At 50.4% G+C, this 20,326-nt stretch overlaps 1 protein-coding gene across 5 annotated transcripts in view; it reads right to left on the reverse strand.

Moving 5' to 3' along the window:
• KDM2B (lysine demethylase 2B) overlaps positions 1–20,326 on the reverse strand; it is a 96,429-nt gene that overhangs the window by 2,433 nt on the left and 73,670 nt on the right. For all 5 annotated transcript variants that reach the window (XM_065739197.1, XM_065739193.1, XM_065739194.1 and 2 more), the window contains 5 exons: positions 12,617–12,841; positions 8,878–9,021; positions 5,094–5,180; positions 4,309–4,569; positions 1,064–1,737 (listed from right to left, as the gene is read on the reverse strand). In XM_065739197.1, the coding sequence (XP_065595269.1) occupies positions 1,064–1,737; positions 4,309–4,569; positions 5,094–5,180; positions 8,878–9,021; positions 12,617–12,841 (1,391 nt within the window). The remainder of the gene's footprint in view (positions 1–1,063; positions 1,738–4,308; positions 4,570–5,093; positions 5,181–8,877; positions 9,022–12,616; positions 12,842–20,326) is intronic.

Consider the following 20,326-nt stretch of genomic DNA (forward strand, 5'->3'; position numbering starts at 1 on the left):
GATCCCATTTTATGCCACCACTGGTCATTAAAATCTGCCCACAGACTGAAGACGTGCACCTTCCTCATCCCCTGAACAAAAGCACGGCCTCACATCTTTGCTGCCCTGATTTCCCTGCACAAAGCAGATGCTGTTCTGATTCTGTTACTCCCATTTAGCTGCCCTGTGTGCTCCCGTGCTCTCCTCGTGGATCTCTAGGGGCTGTGAGCATGAAGCCCCAACAGCTTTGCACGATTCTGCATTTTCCTGAGTTTTGCATTAGAAAACACCATATTTGAACAGAAAAATTCTTTCTGTGGCACTGAGAAACCCACAGAGGAGGATCTCCACGGGCATGGCCGCGTGCTGAATTCCCCACCTTCCCCTCATTTATCCAGGCTGTGCTACCAAGGTGCCTCTGCTACGACCTGCCCATCCATGAGCGCATCACGGCTGAATCTGAGGTGACAGCCAACGAGGTTCTTGGCTGTGAGCACAGTGAGGTGCAGACATCTGTCCACTAACGCCTCCTGTGGTGGCACAGTCACTGTCTGTGTCAGTTTTTACGCTCTGAGCACAGCACAGATGAAGGACTCTCTCAAGTTCTGCTGATATGGACTCAGCAGATGGGATGGCTCTGTGCCCCCTGCAGGGCAGCCATCAGGATGGACCTGCAGAGGAGAACGCTGAGGACACCAGGACAACTTCACCGTATCTCAGTAGAGACTTAAGAGCTGGGCCAAAAAAAACAACTGCACCAGCAGTGAGATCTCCTGGGGGCACAGTGACAACAGGCCCAGCCCGACCCAGACTGTGTGCTCCCACGTGTGGGAACACCGCGGTGTCTGCGGACAGAACACACTGCTCTGGGCAGCACAGCTGCTGCAGGCTGATGCTCAGCGCTCTCATCAGCAATGCTGGCGACTGCTGCTTGTGAGAAAGCACCAAAGACGAGCTGCTCCTCCACACACTGCTGGACACCCTCTCTCCTTGGGCTCCGTGGACAAGCTGCACGCCTCCTTTAGCGCTCAGCCACCCACCTCCCTTCCCAGTCCCCCCCCTCCACACACGAGCCCCTCCTTACCATCTGTTCCAGGTCTTGCAAACTCTCATACAGATGCACAAGTCTCTATGACTGAGGTAGCTAAAGACAGCCATCCAGACTTCCCTCTGCATCACGTGGGCTGCCCCATCATCCAGGGGGAGCGAGTCCGGAGGGGGGCTGATGGGGGGCGGCCGGATGACGTGCCGCTCCATCTGAATGCATTTGGGAGGAGAGAGCGAGGGCGGCGGGCGAGCGATGCCCCGCGGCGTGCTCCGCAGGCTGGGGATGAGCGGGTGCCTCAGCTCCCGGGGAGTCCCATTCAGCCCTTTGCTGAACCTATGGAGTCTCTCGCTGTTGTTCAAGGCGCGCTTGGGCTCCTCGTTTTCGCTCTCGGGTTCGGATTTGATGGGTTGGTGATTCTCATTGGCAAGGCTGTTCTCGGTTTTTTGGATCTCTTGGTTGAGCTCCTTGCTGAGCTCCTTGCTCAGTTCCTTATTGGGAAGCCGCCTTTTCCGCCTCATCTTGAACTTCTTCTTGTCCCTGGGCTCGGCCCCCTCCGTGCTGGGACCCGCGGTGGGCGAGCTGGATCGCGACTGGTCGCTGTCCTTGGCGCGGGGCGGTGCCTCCGGCAGCTCATCCTCCGGCTCCTGCTTGAGGCGCCGCAGGGGTTTGAGCAGAGCGCCGCGCTCATCCGAAGCCTTCCACGATCGCCGCTGAAAAGGAAGAGACAAGGGCTGAGTACAGGAGCAGGCAGGGCTGAGTACAGGAGCAGGTGGCACGCGGCGTTGTGCTGGGGGACAGCACCTGAACTGGGCCCACCCGCCCCAGCGCCAGGCTGCCTCCGCCGGCCAAAGGCAGCGAGCTCAAGTGGCATCGCAGAGGCAGAGGGAGGCCACCAACGGCTCTCCCGACTCCAAGAGCGACAAATGCATTTATTCACCGTGCATAATCCTGCAGACTTAAGGGCCTTACTCATTACATGGCAGACAGCTTCCATACAGAAGATGAACAGCATGCTATAAGACAGTTCTCCCCCAACGGGTCAGAAGAAACCAGGCTTGGGATGCATTCACTGGGCAAACTTTCAACACTGGCTGACATGCATGCGTGCCAAATGGCCAAGAGGTCAATTTCTGAAAGCTCCTGAGTTGCAATCACGACTGTGGCTGCGCTTCTGCTGTGCTGACACCATTCCTGCTGGATGCTCAGAGCCTCGGGTAGCACACTGGCTGCCCCTTTACGTCCTACTGAACTCGGTTCATCTTCTCAGGCTTCCCCACCTCCGGTGCGTGCGGACGGGGAGCGCCAGGTGTGGGATGGCACACGGCCACCATCTCTGAGGCAAGGTGGACTCATGGGGCTGGCAGCTTCTTCCCTGCCCTGGTTGCTGCTCATCAAAGAGAACCCCACCTTCATGTTAATCTAATCTTTTGATGCACGCCGGATGGAAACGGAAGAGATGCACGGACCAAAACCAAGGAAGAGTTTGAGTCTGATTTGATCGCTACACGCAAGGAAGAAGCTAGCAACTGTTAGAACAAAATGGCTTTAACAAGAAGAGATCAGGCCTGGCAAGGAAAGGTGAGCTGCTGTGAACACACCTGCTCTATCAGAACATCTGTGTCTTGCAGTAAACTGATTGGATCACATCTGTGGATGTGCTGCTACACCTCGGGCTCAGGGCTGAGCAGAGAAAGCTCATCACCCCATCCTTAAACACGTCAGAAAGGAAGAGGGTACAGTGAGTTAATGACAGGTTAGAACAGGAAAACTAGATCAGACTGCTGTCAGCTTGCAGCATCCTCCACACGGGGCACTGATGAGCACGTACCTTGAAGGTATCAGAGCTCAGTTATTGCAGCAGACTGTGAGAGAGAGACCAATGTTTGTGCAGCGGGGACTCCACAGAAGCACTGCGATACAAACTGCTGAGGGCGTGCATGGCAGGAGCAAGATCCAGCAAGAGAGCAAAGCATCAGCACAGGAACAGAACTGTATTCCATGGGGTCACCAAAACACAGCTTTTGACTGTAGTGAAATACGGGACACCAGGAAATACAGAACCAGGCACTGCAGCTAGCGCTTCTGAAGCACTGAGGCTTGCACCAGAGAGCAGTTCTGTAATTTCAAGATGTAAAGGACGTAATAAAAATGCCTGCTTTGACACAAGGACATGACTGATACACTGGCTCACCGTTCAGCCCACACGAGAAGGATTAAAAGGGATGCAGAACTTATCTACTACAAAGGCAAAGCACCTTCTTCCTGAAGAGTTTCTTCTTTTCCAAGTTTTAGCTGTTGGAAGAAAGAAAAAGTAAAAAGCCCCAGAAGATGGCATTTGTTCTGCTGTGTGTTGAAGGTTTGGTGACTCACGGGGCCTTCCTGACGCGCTGGGGGCTTTCACGGAGCAATTCAAGCCATCCATAAACACTCCAGTGAGTCCGCAGGGATGGGAAAAGGAAATCACGGCCAAGAAGCAGATATGCATCATCTGCTGTCATGAATTTTGCTCTCCACCAAAGCAACGCCAGTCCCTACGTTTCCCACACTGTGCTGTTCTCTCTGCCAAGACTCGACAGGCAGAGCAACTACCAAGTCCTAGTGAACTGCAGTACAAGAACTGCCAGCGATCCCAGTTACAAAGCCATCCGACGTCTATTTGTAAGAGAATCTGGATCTAAGTCCTCAATCCTACCTCTGGAAGCCAGCATTTCTCTACATCTTAAGCAGAACATTCTGTAATCCACACGGCAGTTCAGAGTGTCTCTGCCTGGTCCGAGAGCTCTGACTTTTAAATTCGGGGAAAAAGCTGCTACAGTGCAGCTGTGAGCAGCTCCTCCTCTCTGCAGGGTACAGGAGGTGTCATTCCTAAAGGTCCTCTGATCAGCTCTACACACTGTACATCTGTGAACCAGCCACAAAACAAGCTGCCACGCGCCACCAAGTGGCAACAGATGAAAAGGTTTCCACAAAAGAAGTGATTTTCACTTTGTTCCTACTCCAAGCATCTTGCAGTGACTTTTTTAGTTAAAGTGGGTTTTCCAGTATTTTGAACAAACCAACAGCCACAGCCCAGTGTTGTCAGCCTCTGAATGTCAACCCGAGCTTCACCGTTCAAACTACTGTCCTGTTAGACAAGCAGTTTTCAGGAAGGAAGGTAAAACATCGCAGTTTCTTTTGGAGCAATCTGGGGTTTCAAGACGAGGTACAAGCCAGAAGGCAAGAGACATCAGCCCCAACCAGCCCACGCGCATCTGCGTACGTACATAAGGGTTTTGTCATACCCGTTTTCTCATAGAGGGCTCCTGGGGTTTCTCAAATTTCCTTTTCCTCCGCAGATGTACTTCGTCTGACTTTCTCCTCAGAATTGAGTCAACCTGAGGCTTTTTGGAATGCTCCTCAGATTTCCGCCTGGGAGTTTCTTCACAGTCCCCTTTCCGTTTTGCAGCATCTGTGACTTCCTTATTGTCTCTGTTCATTTTCTGCTCCTTCAGCAATGAGCCTGGGAGATTTGATGCGTATTTGAATCCTGGTCCGCGCTTTTGCTTGTACGCCAAAGAGACACAAAACACAAACAAACTTTATATCTTATGCCTTTCTCAGCTATTTATGCACGTTGCCTCCAGCACTGGTGGGGTGATCACTTTGTAACAGAAAAAAATCATTAACAAGGAGTTACAGCAGAAGCAGTTTCAACCTTTAAGTTCTCACGCGCACTCGCAGCGTCTCGCTTTACAGAAGGAAAATCAAAGCCTCCCTAACTCCAACAGACACTTTGGGTTCCACATAACTCTTTTCTTTCCTTTTTACTCAATCCCAAGAAGTATCTTAGAATTTAGCATGCAGCAACGCACAGAACTAACCTAAATACTCTGCAGACTGGGGGTGAAGTGTTAGTGCATGGAAGGAAAATAAAAAGATGATTAGGGAACAGAAAGCCAACAGCTCATTTCCTTCGAATTGAACACGGAAACAAAAGTGGTACTGGGCAAAATTATACCTACAAGCCAGAGGGAACGTTTGAGATCTTGTATTTCATTCCAGCACCACTTATCCCCATTAAACTCACTTTTCCAGTTTTCCCTGCATGGTTGCACTTTGGACACTCCCAGCAGTTCGGCAGCTCGTCGTTAACCACACCATCTGATTCCTTCACCTGGGGAAACAGAGGCACAACTCAATTCACAGCCAAGCTCAAAGAAGCTGCAGAAGTCTACAGGCAGATCACTGAGGTGTTTCTCACAGCTCTTCACTGTCTCTGATGGACTGCTGCCCTCAGCCCCACGGGATCACCTCTGTTCTGACACTGATGGGAGGAAAGCACGGCAGCCAAAGTGGTACTTGATAAAGAAGTTGGGCTTCGTGTGAAGGTCAGGGACACTCCCAATTAACACAGGGCACATTCTGCTCTTACAAAAATAATAAGGAAAGAAGGCACCCGCCGTCCCAACCGCAATCACTCCATCTCCCAACGTCCTCCCACACCACCCATCTGAAAAGCCATTCCCCCCTGAAGTGAGGCACAGCCTGCTCCCTCTATAGAAAGGGACTTTTCCCATACACACATTCTCACATATTAATACTGTCGGGCATTTTTAGAAGCACAGCACCCTGCACTGTAATCAAGTGTTCCTGAAAATACTTCTCCTTACAGCTCAGAGCTAGCAGCCCCATGCACACAGCCCTGGGCTCACGTGCCAGCTCAACGCTGGCTGCCAGGCCAGCTGCACAGCAGCAAACTTCTGTTCACAGGTCTGGACACACGAAAACGTTCTCAGGGCTTCTCACACCCACAGCCAGTGTAAGGAAGAGAAGTGCTTGTTGCTTCGCTGCGTCTCACAGACTGTGACATTTTGCTCTTTGAAAGGGAAAAAAGCACATTCGGTGCTGTCACGTTGCAGGGGAGGCACAGCCCTGCCCAAGCAGAGCTCCCAGAGGAGCCCTTGTTATGTTCCACACGGGAGAAAGGTGTTCCTGAAAAGCAGTTTCTGTGAATGAAGCTGAGGAGGAACACTGGAGCCTCCACACAAACACGTGTGGCACATTCACATCTTAAGGATTGGTTATGTATTTAGGCAAAGGCCTTGAGGAAAAAAAAAAACCAAAACATTTTATTACTGTAGTAACATGGCTCTGCTGTCTCCACTCAAGACAAACAGCTGGGCTTTGGCAGTACAGTAGCAGGAGTTTGCTGCTGGAACAGGCAAGGGCAGAGCTTTGCAGATTTTTCTTGTTTCTGAAGCACTTCCTCCTCCCAGCTCAGTGAAAACGTGTGAGCTGTGCAGGAGCAAGCCCTGGGATTTAGGGAACTGCTTCCTCCAGAACGGAGCCAGACAGCAGCCATTCGAGTTTCACCATCCAGCAGGAGTGATGACATGTCAGCCTCTCTCAGCAAGTCTTCTGGAGTTAATAAATGAGTAAATGAAGTGGGCAGAATTTAAATACTGGTTTTATCACAACTGTGTGCCTTTGAACCCTTCTTTCCCATGGTAGGTGTAAGATACTCCAGGAGCTGTTGTATACATCTCTGCCTCAGGGGAACAATTCCTGGCACAAGCCCAACTTGGGAACAAGTTATTTCCCGCACTGAATACAGAACAAATGCTACCAAAGGGAAAGCATTACAGCTCCATCCCTTCTGAGGAGCTTAAGGAACCGAACAGATGTGAGGAACTGTAAGCAAACTAATCAGACACAAACAGACCTGCCACTGAATCCGTCCCAAGCCTTCTAGGCTGGGTGGGATCCAGTTGTGTGTGTTTGCTACCAGCAGCAGGTGGGCGTCTGAGCCACGGAGGGAGGCACCTCCACCACGTGCCTGCAGCACCAGGCAGCCCTCCAGAGCTGAACACCACAATGTGAGCCAGGGAATCGGGGACCCCAGGAGCCCACCTGACATCAGCAGGGGTGAGCAGTGAGTCCTGGCAGTGCCAAGGCTGAAGGAACACAGGTAGAAACACACCTGGCCTGAAGACACCGGCAGAAAAGCAGCTGTGCTGGAGGACTTTGTTTTCTCTGTTATTTATGCATTTCTGCTGTTTTGTCAGTGCACCCAAACAGTCCTCCAGTTCTACTGGTCTCACTATCTAACGAAGATGGAAAAGAACAGGATCCTTATGAAGAAAGTTCCCTCTTAAGGGAATAGCATCAGACACTGCACATGGTCACCTGTGCTACTAAGGATCTGACTCGTAGCAAGACAAATCCATCAGCACTGGTTCAGTTCAAATGCCCTGCAACAGTGAGAAGCAATATCCCTCTGAAAATCTCAGTAGCTCCCTCTGGAAGCAACACTGGGCTTATGAAAGGCTTGCCAAGATGATTTTCTTAAGGAACTACTCAGAAGAAGCTGGACCCTCAGCCCTTACCCTAAAGCCAGCTCAGCTCTGAGGCAACGGCACAGGACAGACCTATGAGATGCCCTACGAGGTCATCCTCTGCCAAAACCCAGTGACCACAAACACGTAACATCAAACCAGGACGCTCAGCAGATGCACTGAGAAACTCAAGTACGAGACACACATGGCACAACTGCTAATCTCCCCCTGTTAACTCTCAGAAATACCTCAACAACGTTGTTCCTAGTTACCAAAACAGCGCTCAGAACAACTTTTATATGCATAAAAGAACAAACAGCCCTTGCTTATCTCACAGATCTGACCCACATGCTGTGCAACTGGTCCCAGACATGGGACAGTGAGAGGAAACCATACTTCAACTGCCACCAGACAGTGACCCTGTCCTCAGCACCTGGACACGAGGCTGCTGGTGCTGCCAGTGAGGAAGGGGAGTGCAGGGAACGTGGACGAAGGAACAGAAAAGCAGCATCTGTGAGACAGAACTGAGGTTCCACTGGAAATGAGCAGCTCCTTCCCCTGCTCCATCAGCCCCTGAAGCCTTACTTTAAGCAGAGCCGAGCAAGCCAAGCTCCCATTCAGAGCCCATCTGAGTCAGGAGCTGCAGGTACCCCATTCTGCAGGGCAGTTCTGGCTTGCCAGCTACCTGCTTTCTGCTCCAGCAAGTGACACACACGTCGCTTGGTGCAACATGGTGTACAGCACAGAAGCAATGGAAGGCTGGGACAGCATCACCCCAGGCCTGCATCAGGAGTACATCTCCCTGCCCAGAGGGACCAAGGGCTTCTTTCTGGGGCATGGTACGTCAGAATACATTTGCTTTGGCAAATCACTTTAACCATAAACAAATCAGCAACAGAAAACAGCTGAGCAGCCAAGACACAACCAGCTTTGGAGAAAGTAGGCTTTTAAGTGCTCAAAAATACAGTTCTGTTACCAACCAAGAGAATAGCTGCTCACAACACTCAAGTCAGCCTGAAACTTGCTCTGTTTGTTCTTCAGAGCTGCAGCCTTCCTGCTGCAATGTCTGCTCCCACCTTTAAGGGTAGCTGCCACCAAAAGGTGTATCTGTGCCTGGACAAGCACCAACAGCAAATCACTCATTTGTACCCTGCTGACACAGGGCTGCAAATAACTCATCCAAAATTACAGGGAGATTTTTCTGTCCTCTGGAGCTCTCCAACTGAGGTGCCTTACTTCCTTACACTTCCTCAGACAAGAAACAATAAATTAATGAAATAAAGCACACGCACGCACCCCACGCTGCTGCCTTGCTTTGTGCATGCTGGTCACATCAGAAGAGGGGACCCTCCTTCCAGACAGGACCGTTCACACCACGGCCACCCATCCTGCTTCTCACACCAACTCTGGGCTCCCTCAGCTCCCAAAGGTAAAAACGTGAAAGTTTCCTAATTTCCGTGCCCTGCTTCTACATTCAGGTGGTACTAAATCTTTTTGTTTGTTTGTTTCCAACAGGTATTACATCCTTTCACTCACCTTAAGGCATCCTGGGTGTATTATTTCATTACAAATGGAGCATTCCATTAGCATGAGATTAAACTTGCTCTCCTCCTCTTCCACAGTGTCCTCTTTCCCAGCTTCTCCACACACCAGACATACAGCAGTATGAGGCAACACCGGCTGTTTACACATATCAGAAGGAAGTCTTGATCAGGGCACATAAGACACATGGGAACAGAAGAATTCAAAGATGCATTTACAGTATTTTCATTCCAAAGAGAAGATAAACAGGGTTTAATTGTGCAAACTGCTGAAGGCTCCATCCCAGCAGATCAACAAAGGCGAGAAAAACTGGTAACAACTGGGGATGGGTACCCAGAGCAAGCATCACAGGACGTGTTCAGGGAAGGAAAGTGCCCTCCCTGTAGCAGCATAAATCCACGGGGCATTGCAGGGATGAAAATGGCTTTTTTTTTTTTTTTAGTCTGGGTCTCTTTAATCTGTGAGCTGACAGACATTGGCACAAAAGTCACTTTACTACAGTACTATGGGAGGGGAAAGAAGCAACCTAGAACATCACTATTCACATCCACTAAGCTTCACCATCTAACAGTTTGGCAGCTCCCCTGTTTTACAAGCAAGGCAGACAGATGTTACGGGACCCATCCAGCCCTCGTGGCAAGCCTACAACGGGACTGAGAACAGACCTTTTGCTGACTGACAGTCTATTATAGGAGGGCCTGCTACCAACTAGAGCACTGCAAAAGCACTGCAGTCACTCAGAAAGAGAATTTCTCTTCCCAAAGCATCACAGCTGCAGTTATTTTCTGTTTTCTGCTGAGGGACAAAGGGAACAGCAGCATCTTATATATTCATCACCTATGTCAAAGCACTGAATGCCAGTCTAATTAAAAAGCTACCTTAGTGCTAATGGGGACCAACTTCTGGTTTGCCACAGTAAGATACAAGCCTCACTACAAGAAATAAATGGAAGATCCTCACAAGCAGCTGGCTATAATGTGAATTATACTGATAAGGCTGCAACTCCTTAACTGTTAAGTAGCCAGAGATGCATAGATGTGGCTTTTCATGGCAAGGATCTCTCACAGGTTCATAAGGTTGGAAAGGACCTACAAGATCATCTCAATGATGGAGTGAATAAAATCTGCAAGTGAAATACTGCACACTGAATCAGATTTATGTAGCAAGAGTTCACCCTTCAGGAAGTTTCAACAGGGAAAAGTAACCATGGTAAGCAGCTACAGAGCACTGGGTGCTGCCCCAAGCCCCAGCATCAGACACAAGCTATGGCAACGTTTTCTCATGCCAATACTTACCCACCCTTCTTTTCAATAGCATCCAGCAAACGCTATTAAATTCCCAGCCTTCCTCCACGCACGCAGTAGGAATCCCCAGCATTCCATTCCACTGGCAGGTAAAGCAGAATGGAGCTCAGGGATCCAGAGCTGGGACAGCTCTGTCTGCTTGTTCCATCCCATCAATCTCCCACACGACAACTATCTACACCCGCACACAAGGAACAAACATCCCAGCAACAGCATGACTTTTCTTGCTGGAAGCAAGGGTGTGTAGGGAATCTCTTTGTGCCCCAATTAGCTGTGCCCCACTGACAGACTGGAGCAGCAGCTCTGCTGCCATAGCCCGGCCTCCCAGCAGAGCCCCCATGCTCCCTGCAGACAGCCTCAAGCATCCCAGGCACTCCTGCTTCCCTTCTTGATTGAACTAGTGATGCAGAGGAGTTTCCTGTTCTCTCCATGGCAGTACAGGCTCTCTTAAGGCTTTGGAGTTTAATGAAAGTCTGTGTCTAGTTAATATTGTCGATGTTATTAACCAGAGGAAATCACAATCCCAGAACTGAGGAGATCATTACTTTCACAGAGCCTTGCTTTGGTGGCTTCCTTTAGCTGGAAGCTGTTGGATGTGTACCACAATATATTACTACTGTGACTATTAGAAAACATAATGGACAAGAGTAAAGACAACAGGATTGCTCATATAAACATAAGGCATGATTAAAAATTACAAGAGTTCAACCTGTTCTTTTTCTACCCTTTTGCTGTTGTAAGAAAGTCTGCAGCACTCCCATTGTTGTTTACACTGAGGAGAGCACACACAGGACACACAGACCTCAGGAGCACATGCAAGGGTGGGACAAGGAATCGGAGAACCCTGCCTACAAAGTTCCGTGCTGCAAACACAAATCCCGGAAATAAAAACTGCAGATATCAAGTGAAAAATATTTTTTCCTAAGAAGAGAGAGGAAGAAGAGAACCAAGTTCATCTTTTCCAAAAGGCTCAGCCTTATGAAGATTCAAACACCTTCCTGTGAAAGCTTCCTGCATCAGTCAGGACAAGGCAGCACGCTGCAGCCCTAACGTAATCTCTCAACTAAAAAGGCAGCACAATTTCACTATTCCTTCCCCTGGAGAATAATAAATTCTTCATCCACGCTGTTCAATTCATGCCACGCTCCAGGAAATCAAGTGTTCAAAGAAAAGACACTTGAGCTGCAAAAGCACTCTGTGAAAAGGTAGATATTCTATGTACTTTACTAAAAGATCCAGGAGAGCTGAATCCAATCCTCTGTCAAGAGCACTGCATGGCTTGGCACAGGACATGGTGTGAGTAACCAGGAGTAACTACTGGAAACTCCAAGTGCTTATCATCTTTTAAAACCTGACTCAAGCCATTTAATGCCACCGTTTCAGTTTCTTCATCAGAATTAAATAAAAAAAAACATTAAGTGGAAGGAACTGTAACAGGACTAAATCGAGAGAAATCAGCATAGTATTTCAGTTATGAATACACAACATTCCTTTTGTTAAAAGCAAACAGAAAAACACCTCCAAAAACACTACAAATATGACCTTCCCAAAGAATTAAGAGAAAAGCTAATGTTAATTTTTCCCCTTGAATGAGAACACTGTGGACCAAAAGCCTGAGGAGAAGCTCAGTGAGAGCCGATACGAAAGCAACGACTCAGAACTTCATGGAAGACTAATCTGTCAATATGTGTTAAATACAGAGCTCTCTCTTATGACTCGAGAATCTTCTGAGCGATGGATCACAGCAGCCCAGGAAACTGTCTCTGACTACCTGCATGCCCTGTTCTGACACCCAGCATCTCCCAGGAGCCCCTTCCAGCCCCTGAGGGAGACAGGATGCCAGGCGAGATGGCTCTCCGGCTCCTCTCCATCAAAGCCCTTCACATATACCTAGGTAAATGGAAATGAATTGAAATTCACACCCCAAGTAGCCCTGGGCCACCAATGACAAAATCTTGAAGGATGCCAGTTAAAGATTTCTCCATATCTTAAGGGGTTAAAAGCAACTAAGATGGTAAAGATGATTGCAAAGCGGTTCTTCTCAGGAATTTCAGAGGCCCTAACCAAAAAGGCCTCTTCTCCTTCTAATCAGAGCTTCCCACTCTTCCCCTCCTCACCCAAATCCCAGAATTTCAGTGTGATTTGAGTGCTAATTTCTGGTTTACTGATTATCTCCACATCTGCCTTCCATATTACTGAGATTGGAAGCCTTGTAAGTACATTTTAGGAATGCTCTGGTTTGAAATTTTGGGGTAGGTTGAAAGTGATGGGGAGAAGAGATCATCTGAACTGCAGGAGTACAGGTTACATTGTTTTGCCCAACGCACTTCAGAACCTCCACAGCAAGGAGCCCCCGTTTCCACACCTTGTCACCAGATGCAAGTACAAGAAAGAAATCTCCAAAAGAACTGCAAGGGAGGTTTACTTACTGCGATACACTGTCTCATAATGCAGGACTGTTTCATCCTGCCAGGCCCCCCAAATTTCTTCATGTCTTTGCAGAAGTGACACTCGCCGCACTCTGTCCGCAGGCACGCCTCGCACTTGCGGCATCGCGTCCTCCTGCGGCGTGCTCCGGCCGTGGTCCGGTTAGCTGCGAGCTTCACTGCAGAGGCAGCACCCAGCTTCCCTTTGGGCCGTCCTACTGCCCTGTTCTGAAAGAGCCAGACATACGAGGTTAAGTGCACAGCCCACTGACCACCTGAACAACAGAAATTCCTTCGACAGGAGCCGTGCGCATCGTGGCTGCAGCACTGACAGATGTATCAGACACACGCAGATGGCTAATGCCCAGCAGATGCATACAATCATCCTTGCAGCTAAAGGAATTCCATTACCTTTTGAGGAAAAGATGTGCTGGAAAAAGAAGAAATCAAGGCCCCAGTGAGAGATGCCAAACCTAACACAAGCCCAATTCAACAGGAGGGCACCAACTACGCACAAATCAACACAGGTCCAAGTCCCACGTGGCATGCTTGGCTTAGGTCAACCCAGCACTGTGCTCGGGTTAGCCACAAGGTTTGCTTTCCTCCTTCAGAAATGGAAGAGTCCAAGGAGACAGCAAAAGTAATTCAGAGGCTAGATACAGCAGGGCAACATTCAGCAACAGCAGCTCGAGTCACAGCAACCTCCCTAAAGAAAAGGGAAAGTATGAACTGCTGCCAAGTGACAAAGTAGGAAATAAAACACAAATGCTACAAAAACTTTACAAAATAATCACCCTCATATCCAATACTGATGAGTACTCCAAGCCAGAATACCAACTGATGCCGTTCAGAAAGGGCATCCCAGGTCTGGAATTCAATGACTTTTAAGGCAGAAATTAAAGGAACCTATAGAAAACTATTTAAACAATTAGGTTAACTGCAGCATACTCACTGTACTTATCTAATGGTCATGTTCTAATCAGAAATTCCCTGTTCAGCGTAAGAACGTATATCTCAAGTCAAATATCCCTAACAGACTAATTGTCTGAAGATAATTATGCAGAAACTGGCTTGGCTCATTCTTACCACTGACAGCTTTCGCTATGAAGATGACAACCACGGGACACAGAGCTCATGTGTGCTGGTCCTGGTACACCTTTCCCACTTTCTGTGCATCTCAGCACACAAAGCACAGTCTCAGCAGTTTCACTTTCTGTTTGTGCTGCATTCTGGGTATGCACACACTGAGGGGGGAGAGGTGGACCATAGGAAGCCATGCACAATTTCCACTGCAGCCTTTAAAAGAAAGGGCCAGGAAAACATTCCACCTGCCACAGTGAAAGCTTCCTGAAGTGTCCTACTGTACAGTAACCCTGCCCACTGTGACCGAGGTGGGAGAAAAAACTGCTCAGCTGCCGCCAACATTACACACATTTCTACAAGTTTTAATTGCACTCCTCCAGAACAAGCTGGATCCCGCTGTGCTATGTGAACGCACAGAGGTGCGGCTTCCCATCGGAAGCTACACCAGACACACAGATTTCAGATCAATTTCAGACACTCTAAAGAATAAATATTTGCCTTTTAGACCAACATCGCAGCCTCTCAAGGATAAAGTCAGCGCTGGCAGGACTGGCTTAGCACCTAGATAAGAGATAATTTCCTTCCTCAGCATGAATCACCCCTCCGCTGTCTCTATTAGAGCCTCCACTGGCAAAGGAAATGAGAAAAACGAACCAAAGGGAGTAAGTTAAACTGAAATACACACAACAACCCAGGCAGCTCCTCTCCATCAACGGCACGCAGATGTCTCCATGAGTCCTTGACTCCTTCCCACTAAGTCTAAACACGATTAGTTCTTTTAAAGCAACAAATACCTTGCGATGCCATCAGAATGGGCTTTTTTAAATGCAATCTCTCAAGGAAAATTCAGACTCAGTACCCTTCCCAGACGAAAGGCAAATCCTGGCTCTGCCACAGTACCAAGAGCCCAGACCTAATCCTGAGGACTACATCTTAAGCACCAGGTGAGTGGGAAGACACAAGCAGTAAAAAAGCACTGTTTGAGCGTGGAATTTGAGAATCCTGATCAAAACATAAAAAATGAAATTAAAAAAGCAGGAAGCCAGAGGTAGAAGAATAAGCCCGAAGCCAAAGCACGACTCACAGTTCCTTAAAAATCAGCAAGCAGCAGAAAGCAGGCAGGCAGATCTCCGTCCCACTCTATGCAACACACCTACCCAGCCCTCTTCATCACCCATTAGGAAACAGCAACAACTGCCCCAGCTGGGTCTGAGCAAGCTGAGCAGCAGCCAGCTCCCAGCCAGCCCGCCCTCAGCCCAGGGTGTCCCAGCCAGCGAGGCTGGAGGGGCCTAGCAGGAATTCCCACTCGTATCCAGTTTCAAGGGGCTCCAACAGCAGAAATACGGCCTGTGGGTTGCTATCCCAGAAAGGGGCTGGGATTCAAGGGGAAAGAAGGAGCCTCCAACATGACTTGGGGTTTATTTAGCACGTGGCAGACAGCCAGATGAATTCCAAGTCAATGTGAGGGAAGAGATGCTGTGGGATTTCCAGCTCAGACCGCGGGTTTACAATCTAGCTGCCCCGGCAGGTAACCTGGTAAAGTTCCCTGGTGGCTGTTCCCATTTCTGCACAGCAATTCAAAGCCCTCCCAGGACAGAGCTGCCCCATGAATAACAGGCCATGGTAGAAAGTCCCAGGCTGGTTTACCACAGCAGCCAGAGAGTGGCAGCTGCCCAGCCACAAGATGTAATACGCTCTGAACTACAAAGCTGTTTATCAGCAATGAATTTGGGATTACCCTCTTACTCCTCCGATAGGGATGGGGAAAGATTTGCAAACTGATCTCTCCGAAGTGCTGAGCTCCAACCCCAATGTGAACTGTGCTCCAGATGGACTACTGCTGGGGGAAGCAGCCATCAACGACTCAAGCCCTTGGACAAGGCTGCGTAGATGTGGGAGTAAGACTAGGTATCACAGTTTCAACTTATTCTGAGCAGAAGGGAAGTGCTGCCAGTTCTTGCTGCTCGCTTACTGGTACTTTAACACCCTCACAGCAGTTGTGAGCATCTGCTCAGGACCCAGACCCGGGTTGGAGGCAGCAGAGGCACTAAGGGAAGAACAGTGCTTACTGCAACAGAATCACAGCTTCGTTGTTTACAGCAGCATATTTCTGACCTTCACAGTTGCAAAGAACAACCTGAAAGATCCCTGACTTAGCAAAATGTACCAAAAGAATCTTTGAAGACAACACTTAAAGAGTTATCAGCTGTTAAAAGCATCACAAAGTGGGTGCCAATGCTCCCCAACTACTATCCCAGCACTGAGGGGCTCTGCTGGAGTTGTCACCAAGCAGCTTCACATAGATGAAGGTCTGCTGACAACAGGAGACAGTCCAGGAGGCTCCAAGAGCAAGGCTGACAAATGGTACAGCCCAGAAATCAGCTCTCCTGCAAGCGGCCTTGGCATGTTTCACTCCAGGAACCCAACTGCTGCCAGCAGCACCATATCACAGCTTCCAGAGAAATCCAGGGGCACGCACAGAGTCAGTGCTGCAAGACCCCAAAGTGCTTCACACCCTGACCAAGTACGATCAAACAGCTTACGTATCTGCGGCATACATCCCTCCAAGACACCCTACAGCTGCAGTTTTCCTTGCTTCAAGGTGCTGTGCCGCATGAGTACTTCCCTTCCACCTGCAGGATGGGGATGGTTTCCTGCTGTAACACATGGACAGATTCTCATTATGCCGATTTGCTGCAGTTTGACCAAGTCCACACAGTAATATCAGCACCGAAAGTGATGAGGACCTGGGACTTCAAGAGTGCTGGTCCTGTGCTTAGACCTTTTACAGCTTTGCATACCAATGCAACTGTATTAATGAAATCAGCATACATACATTTAATTACTGGCAATTTTTTTTTCCCTAACAACTGATAAACAAATCCCAGAAAAAGTGACATTAACCTACGATTCCTAACTGCTGTCTGCTAGAACACAAACCTCAACAGGCTGGAACTGGACTGCTACTGGGCACTGTCTCCAGTCTATTATTTCTTTGCCTCTCTGCCTCACATCAGAGGTGAGCAGAAGCTTTTCTGGACTCCAATGAGGGGAAAGCTCTGGAGGATGAGGCTCCCTGCTCCCTAGACAAGCTCAGACCAGCCAACAACTCTTCAGCATGAAGCCCTTCGATCTCTTCAATGATTTACAGAAACCCTAGTAAGAGATGGAAGAACAAACAGGGTGATATGACTGCAGGAATTCAGTGGTGATGAGAAGGAAGCTAGTTTGAGGCAGCAAAAATCATGTTGATGTCAATAACATCCTTAAAAACTGTACAGCTGAAGAGTGTAAGCCAACACCACAGAGTTAATGTCTGACTACAGCTATCTGCCCAAAAGAGATGTGCAGTTTCCCCTGGTGGCAATGGCCACGTCACACATGTTCCTGCCATGCTGGAGGTGTCCTAGCCCACCAGTAAGCAGCAAGCACCAGGGCAGGGGAAAGCAGCACAACTGCCCTGTCCCCCAAACAGGACCAAGCCTCTCCAGATGTCCCCATCTCCGATTCCTACCTACAAACCTTCATCCTCTCCTGTAGCTCCCAAGGACCACCACTGGGTCACCACACAGTGCTCCTCTGCTGAAGAAACAGAGCCATTTCTCATAAGTCAGTGGAAGAGTTTGTACCTCGCAGGTTTGCCTGTGCATTAGTGGCACTCAGCAGCTTTTCTGCCAGCAGAGCCACGCTGTGATATGGGTGCGATAAACCTGTACATCAGCACCAATGCAAGTGCCCCCGTTTATTTTCCTATACTGGTGAGGAGGTAGAAGTTAGGCCTGGAGGATGGAATAAGATCTATCAGCAAAAATATGGTTTTGTAGATAAGCTGCATCCAAAGCAGAAGCTCTGAAAAAGACACCAGCAAACTGTACAGACTTGGGGCACCTCGCACAAGTACAGCTTCTCTTCTCACTGCTGCTTGGAAGAAACTCCACCACTGCTGCCTGGGAACTCTTCTCACTCTGTTTACATACACAGCTCCGCTAGAGGAACTGTCACTGTCACAAACTCTGCTGTATCCTACCCCGAGCAGCCCAGCAGGTCAGGGCATGTGCCCCGGCCCTCGCACTCCCAGCCCGCTGCTGGTGCTGACTACAGCGCAGTAAATCCTATCCACACCCGTGCTGAGAAACATGAGTCCTGACCTTCTCAGCTTAGCCATGGACTAAGGGAAAAAGGACAGGCTGAAGGTGGAAGTTGGAAGAAACCAGGAGTGACAACACCAGGGCTCCTACCACACACCAACGTTGTGCTGCTGAGCTACAGCTGTGGAGCTGGTGTTCACCTGCCACACACCCAGCACGTCACCGCAGAGCAGCAGCCACCGTCCTGGGCAGAAGGCACTGAGACTGCACGTGGTAAAGCAGGCTCGTATGAAAATTCAGCTGGAGCCACGCTCGGATCTGCACCACCTAGAGTGTTTTAAACAAAGGGAAAGAAAAGCACTGCACAAGGTTTTGCTGCACAGGTCACAGGGCTGTAATTAAAGTTCAGGAATTCCACAGGAACGTTCTCCGCTTTCTCGTGTTAATGTCTGTTAGATATAAAAGTCTATCAAGCCTCAAGTTTGGGATGAAACAAAGAATCCCGCAACGCAAAAAAATCTCTCAAATTCCTCCAGCAAGAACTTGCACCTTCCACAGTGATTTCACAGCTGGTGTAACGCAGCTGAGGCTAAACTGCTCCTCGACCCCTTAGCTCTTTAAAAAGCTATACAGGAATTACACACCAGAATTGGGAAGCAAATGGAAGAGGCCTAGCGAGGGACAAAGTCTGAGGAAGGGAAGGGGCTGGGAGCTGAGGAGCAAAGCAGCCTGCGTGCTCACACCACCCACAGAACACAGAGGAGCCCTCAGTGAGGTGACCCCCCCAGGACCTGCCCAGCCCGAGCTGATAGCACAGCACAGCTCCATCTCTCCGTGTCCATAGTGGATCCGTGCCCTCAGCACACCACGGCCAAACTTCCAGCTCGGATCCCTTGGGACAATGCAAGATGAAGTGCTAGGAGCGAGGTGGGGTCTGGGGAACAGACAGAGCACCCAGCCTACGCACTAACTTGTCCCTAGAAGCAAATGATGACACAACCTGAAGGAGCAAAACACCTTGAATTATAAACAAAAAAACTGAGTTTGCTGTTAAATTGCATGCGCGTGTTTAATCCTATTCTTAGCACGTTTCCAATTGCTCAGGTAGTTCTCAGAGAGTAAACTACTCAATCTAGAGCATATGTTCCGGATTATTTTTCACAGATTACTCCATAAATCCAGAAAGTTTTTTCTCCTTCCCCCCAAAGGGAAAGGAAAACCTTAGGAAAATAAACCCCACGAGTAGTAATGAAAGTTCTCTTTCCACCTTAAGGCGCATCCTCCGCTCCGCTCCACACCCCTCATCCCCAGGCACGATCCTGCCCACGACCCGGCCCAGCACGAGGCGCCGGGACCCGGCATCAGAGCCCTAAGTCCCGCAGCCCTCCGAAGGAGCCCGCTACAAAACCCGACCCACACCCCACGGCGGCCGCGACCCCCCCCCCGCCCCTCCGGGCCCCGTGGGCTGCCCGGCCCGGCCCCGCTCCCACCCGGGGCCCGCGGACACGCCCGGGGCCGCGGCGGCGCCTCCGCTCTCCCCGGGCCGGGCCGAGCCGGGCCCGCTGCCGGCCCCACATTGTTCCCGGGCCCCGCTGCCGGCCCGGCCCGGCCTCCTCCCCTCCCTTCCCGCTGCAAACTTCGCCGCCCGCCCCGGACCTGCTCCGGCCCCGTCTCGGGCCCCGGTCCCGGTTCGGGCTCCGGTTCCGACTCGTAGTCCTCCTCGTCGGCGCTCGCAGACATGGCCATGGCTCATGGTGGGCCCAGGCGGAGCCGAGCTGACATGGCTGGAGCGGCGCTGCTGGCGGAGCCCCGCTCCCCGCACACACACACACACATGCAGGAGGAGGAGGAGGAGGAGGAGGAAGGGGGCCGTGCATATTCATGCCAGGCAGCCAGGAAGGGGCTGGCCCTGGCGCCGCGGCCAATCGCGGCCCGCTCGCACAAAGCCGTTCCGCGAGGACAGCGGGGACGGCGCGGCCGCTCGGCGGGGCAGCGACCCCGAGCCCCGAGCCCGGGCCTCGGCTCCTGCGGGCGGGGATCCGCGGGGAGCGGGGCCTGCGGGTGGGCCGGGCCGGAGCGTGGAGACAAAGGAGCCGGGCCGTGAGCGGCCTGGGAGCCTCCCGCTGCCGAGCCCCGCTCCGGGGGAAGCGTGCTGCTCGAGCCCGCACCGCTGCCCGGGCTGAGATGGCCGCCCCGTTGCCCTGCCGGAGCGCCGACCACGGGCAGCTCAGCGCCGAGGGTCGGGGCGGCCAGGCCCGAATGGGAGCGCTGGGAATTACATTTCCCATTGGATTTCTGGGCCTTGCTTTCAGGGGAAATCCCGATTCCATTCAAGTTGTTAGGGTTTCGCCTCCGGCTCCTACGCCCACACCGTCGAATTAAACATGAGATTAAATATTTGCATGTGCTGAGCAACCAAGAAGCCATAAAGCAGCAGACCTAATGGTCTTTGCATCAGGATTTCTGCCAAATGAGTTCCAGCTCCGTTCCCCAGCCCTGGTCACCACGTGGCCCCACAAACAAACACACCGCCCTGTGCCTC

This window comes from Cyrtonyx montezumae, unplaced genomic scaffold (genome assembly GCF_038088225.1).
Source record: "Cyrtonyx montezumae isolate F1298 unplaced genomic scaffold, pur_monq_1.0 scaffold_23, whole genome shotgun sequence".
Taxonomy (NCBI): Eukaryota; Metazoa; Chordata; class Aves; order Galliformes; family Odontophoridae; genus Cyrtonyx; species Cyrtonyx montezumae.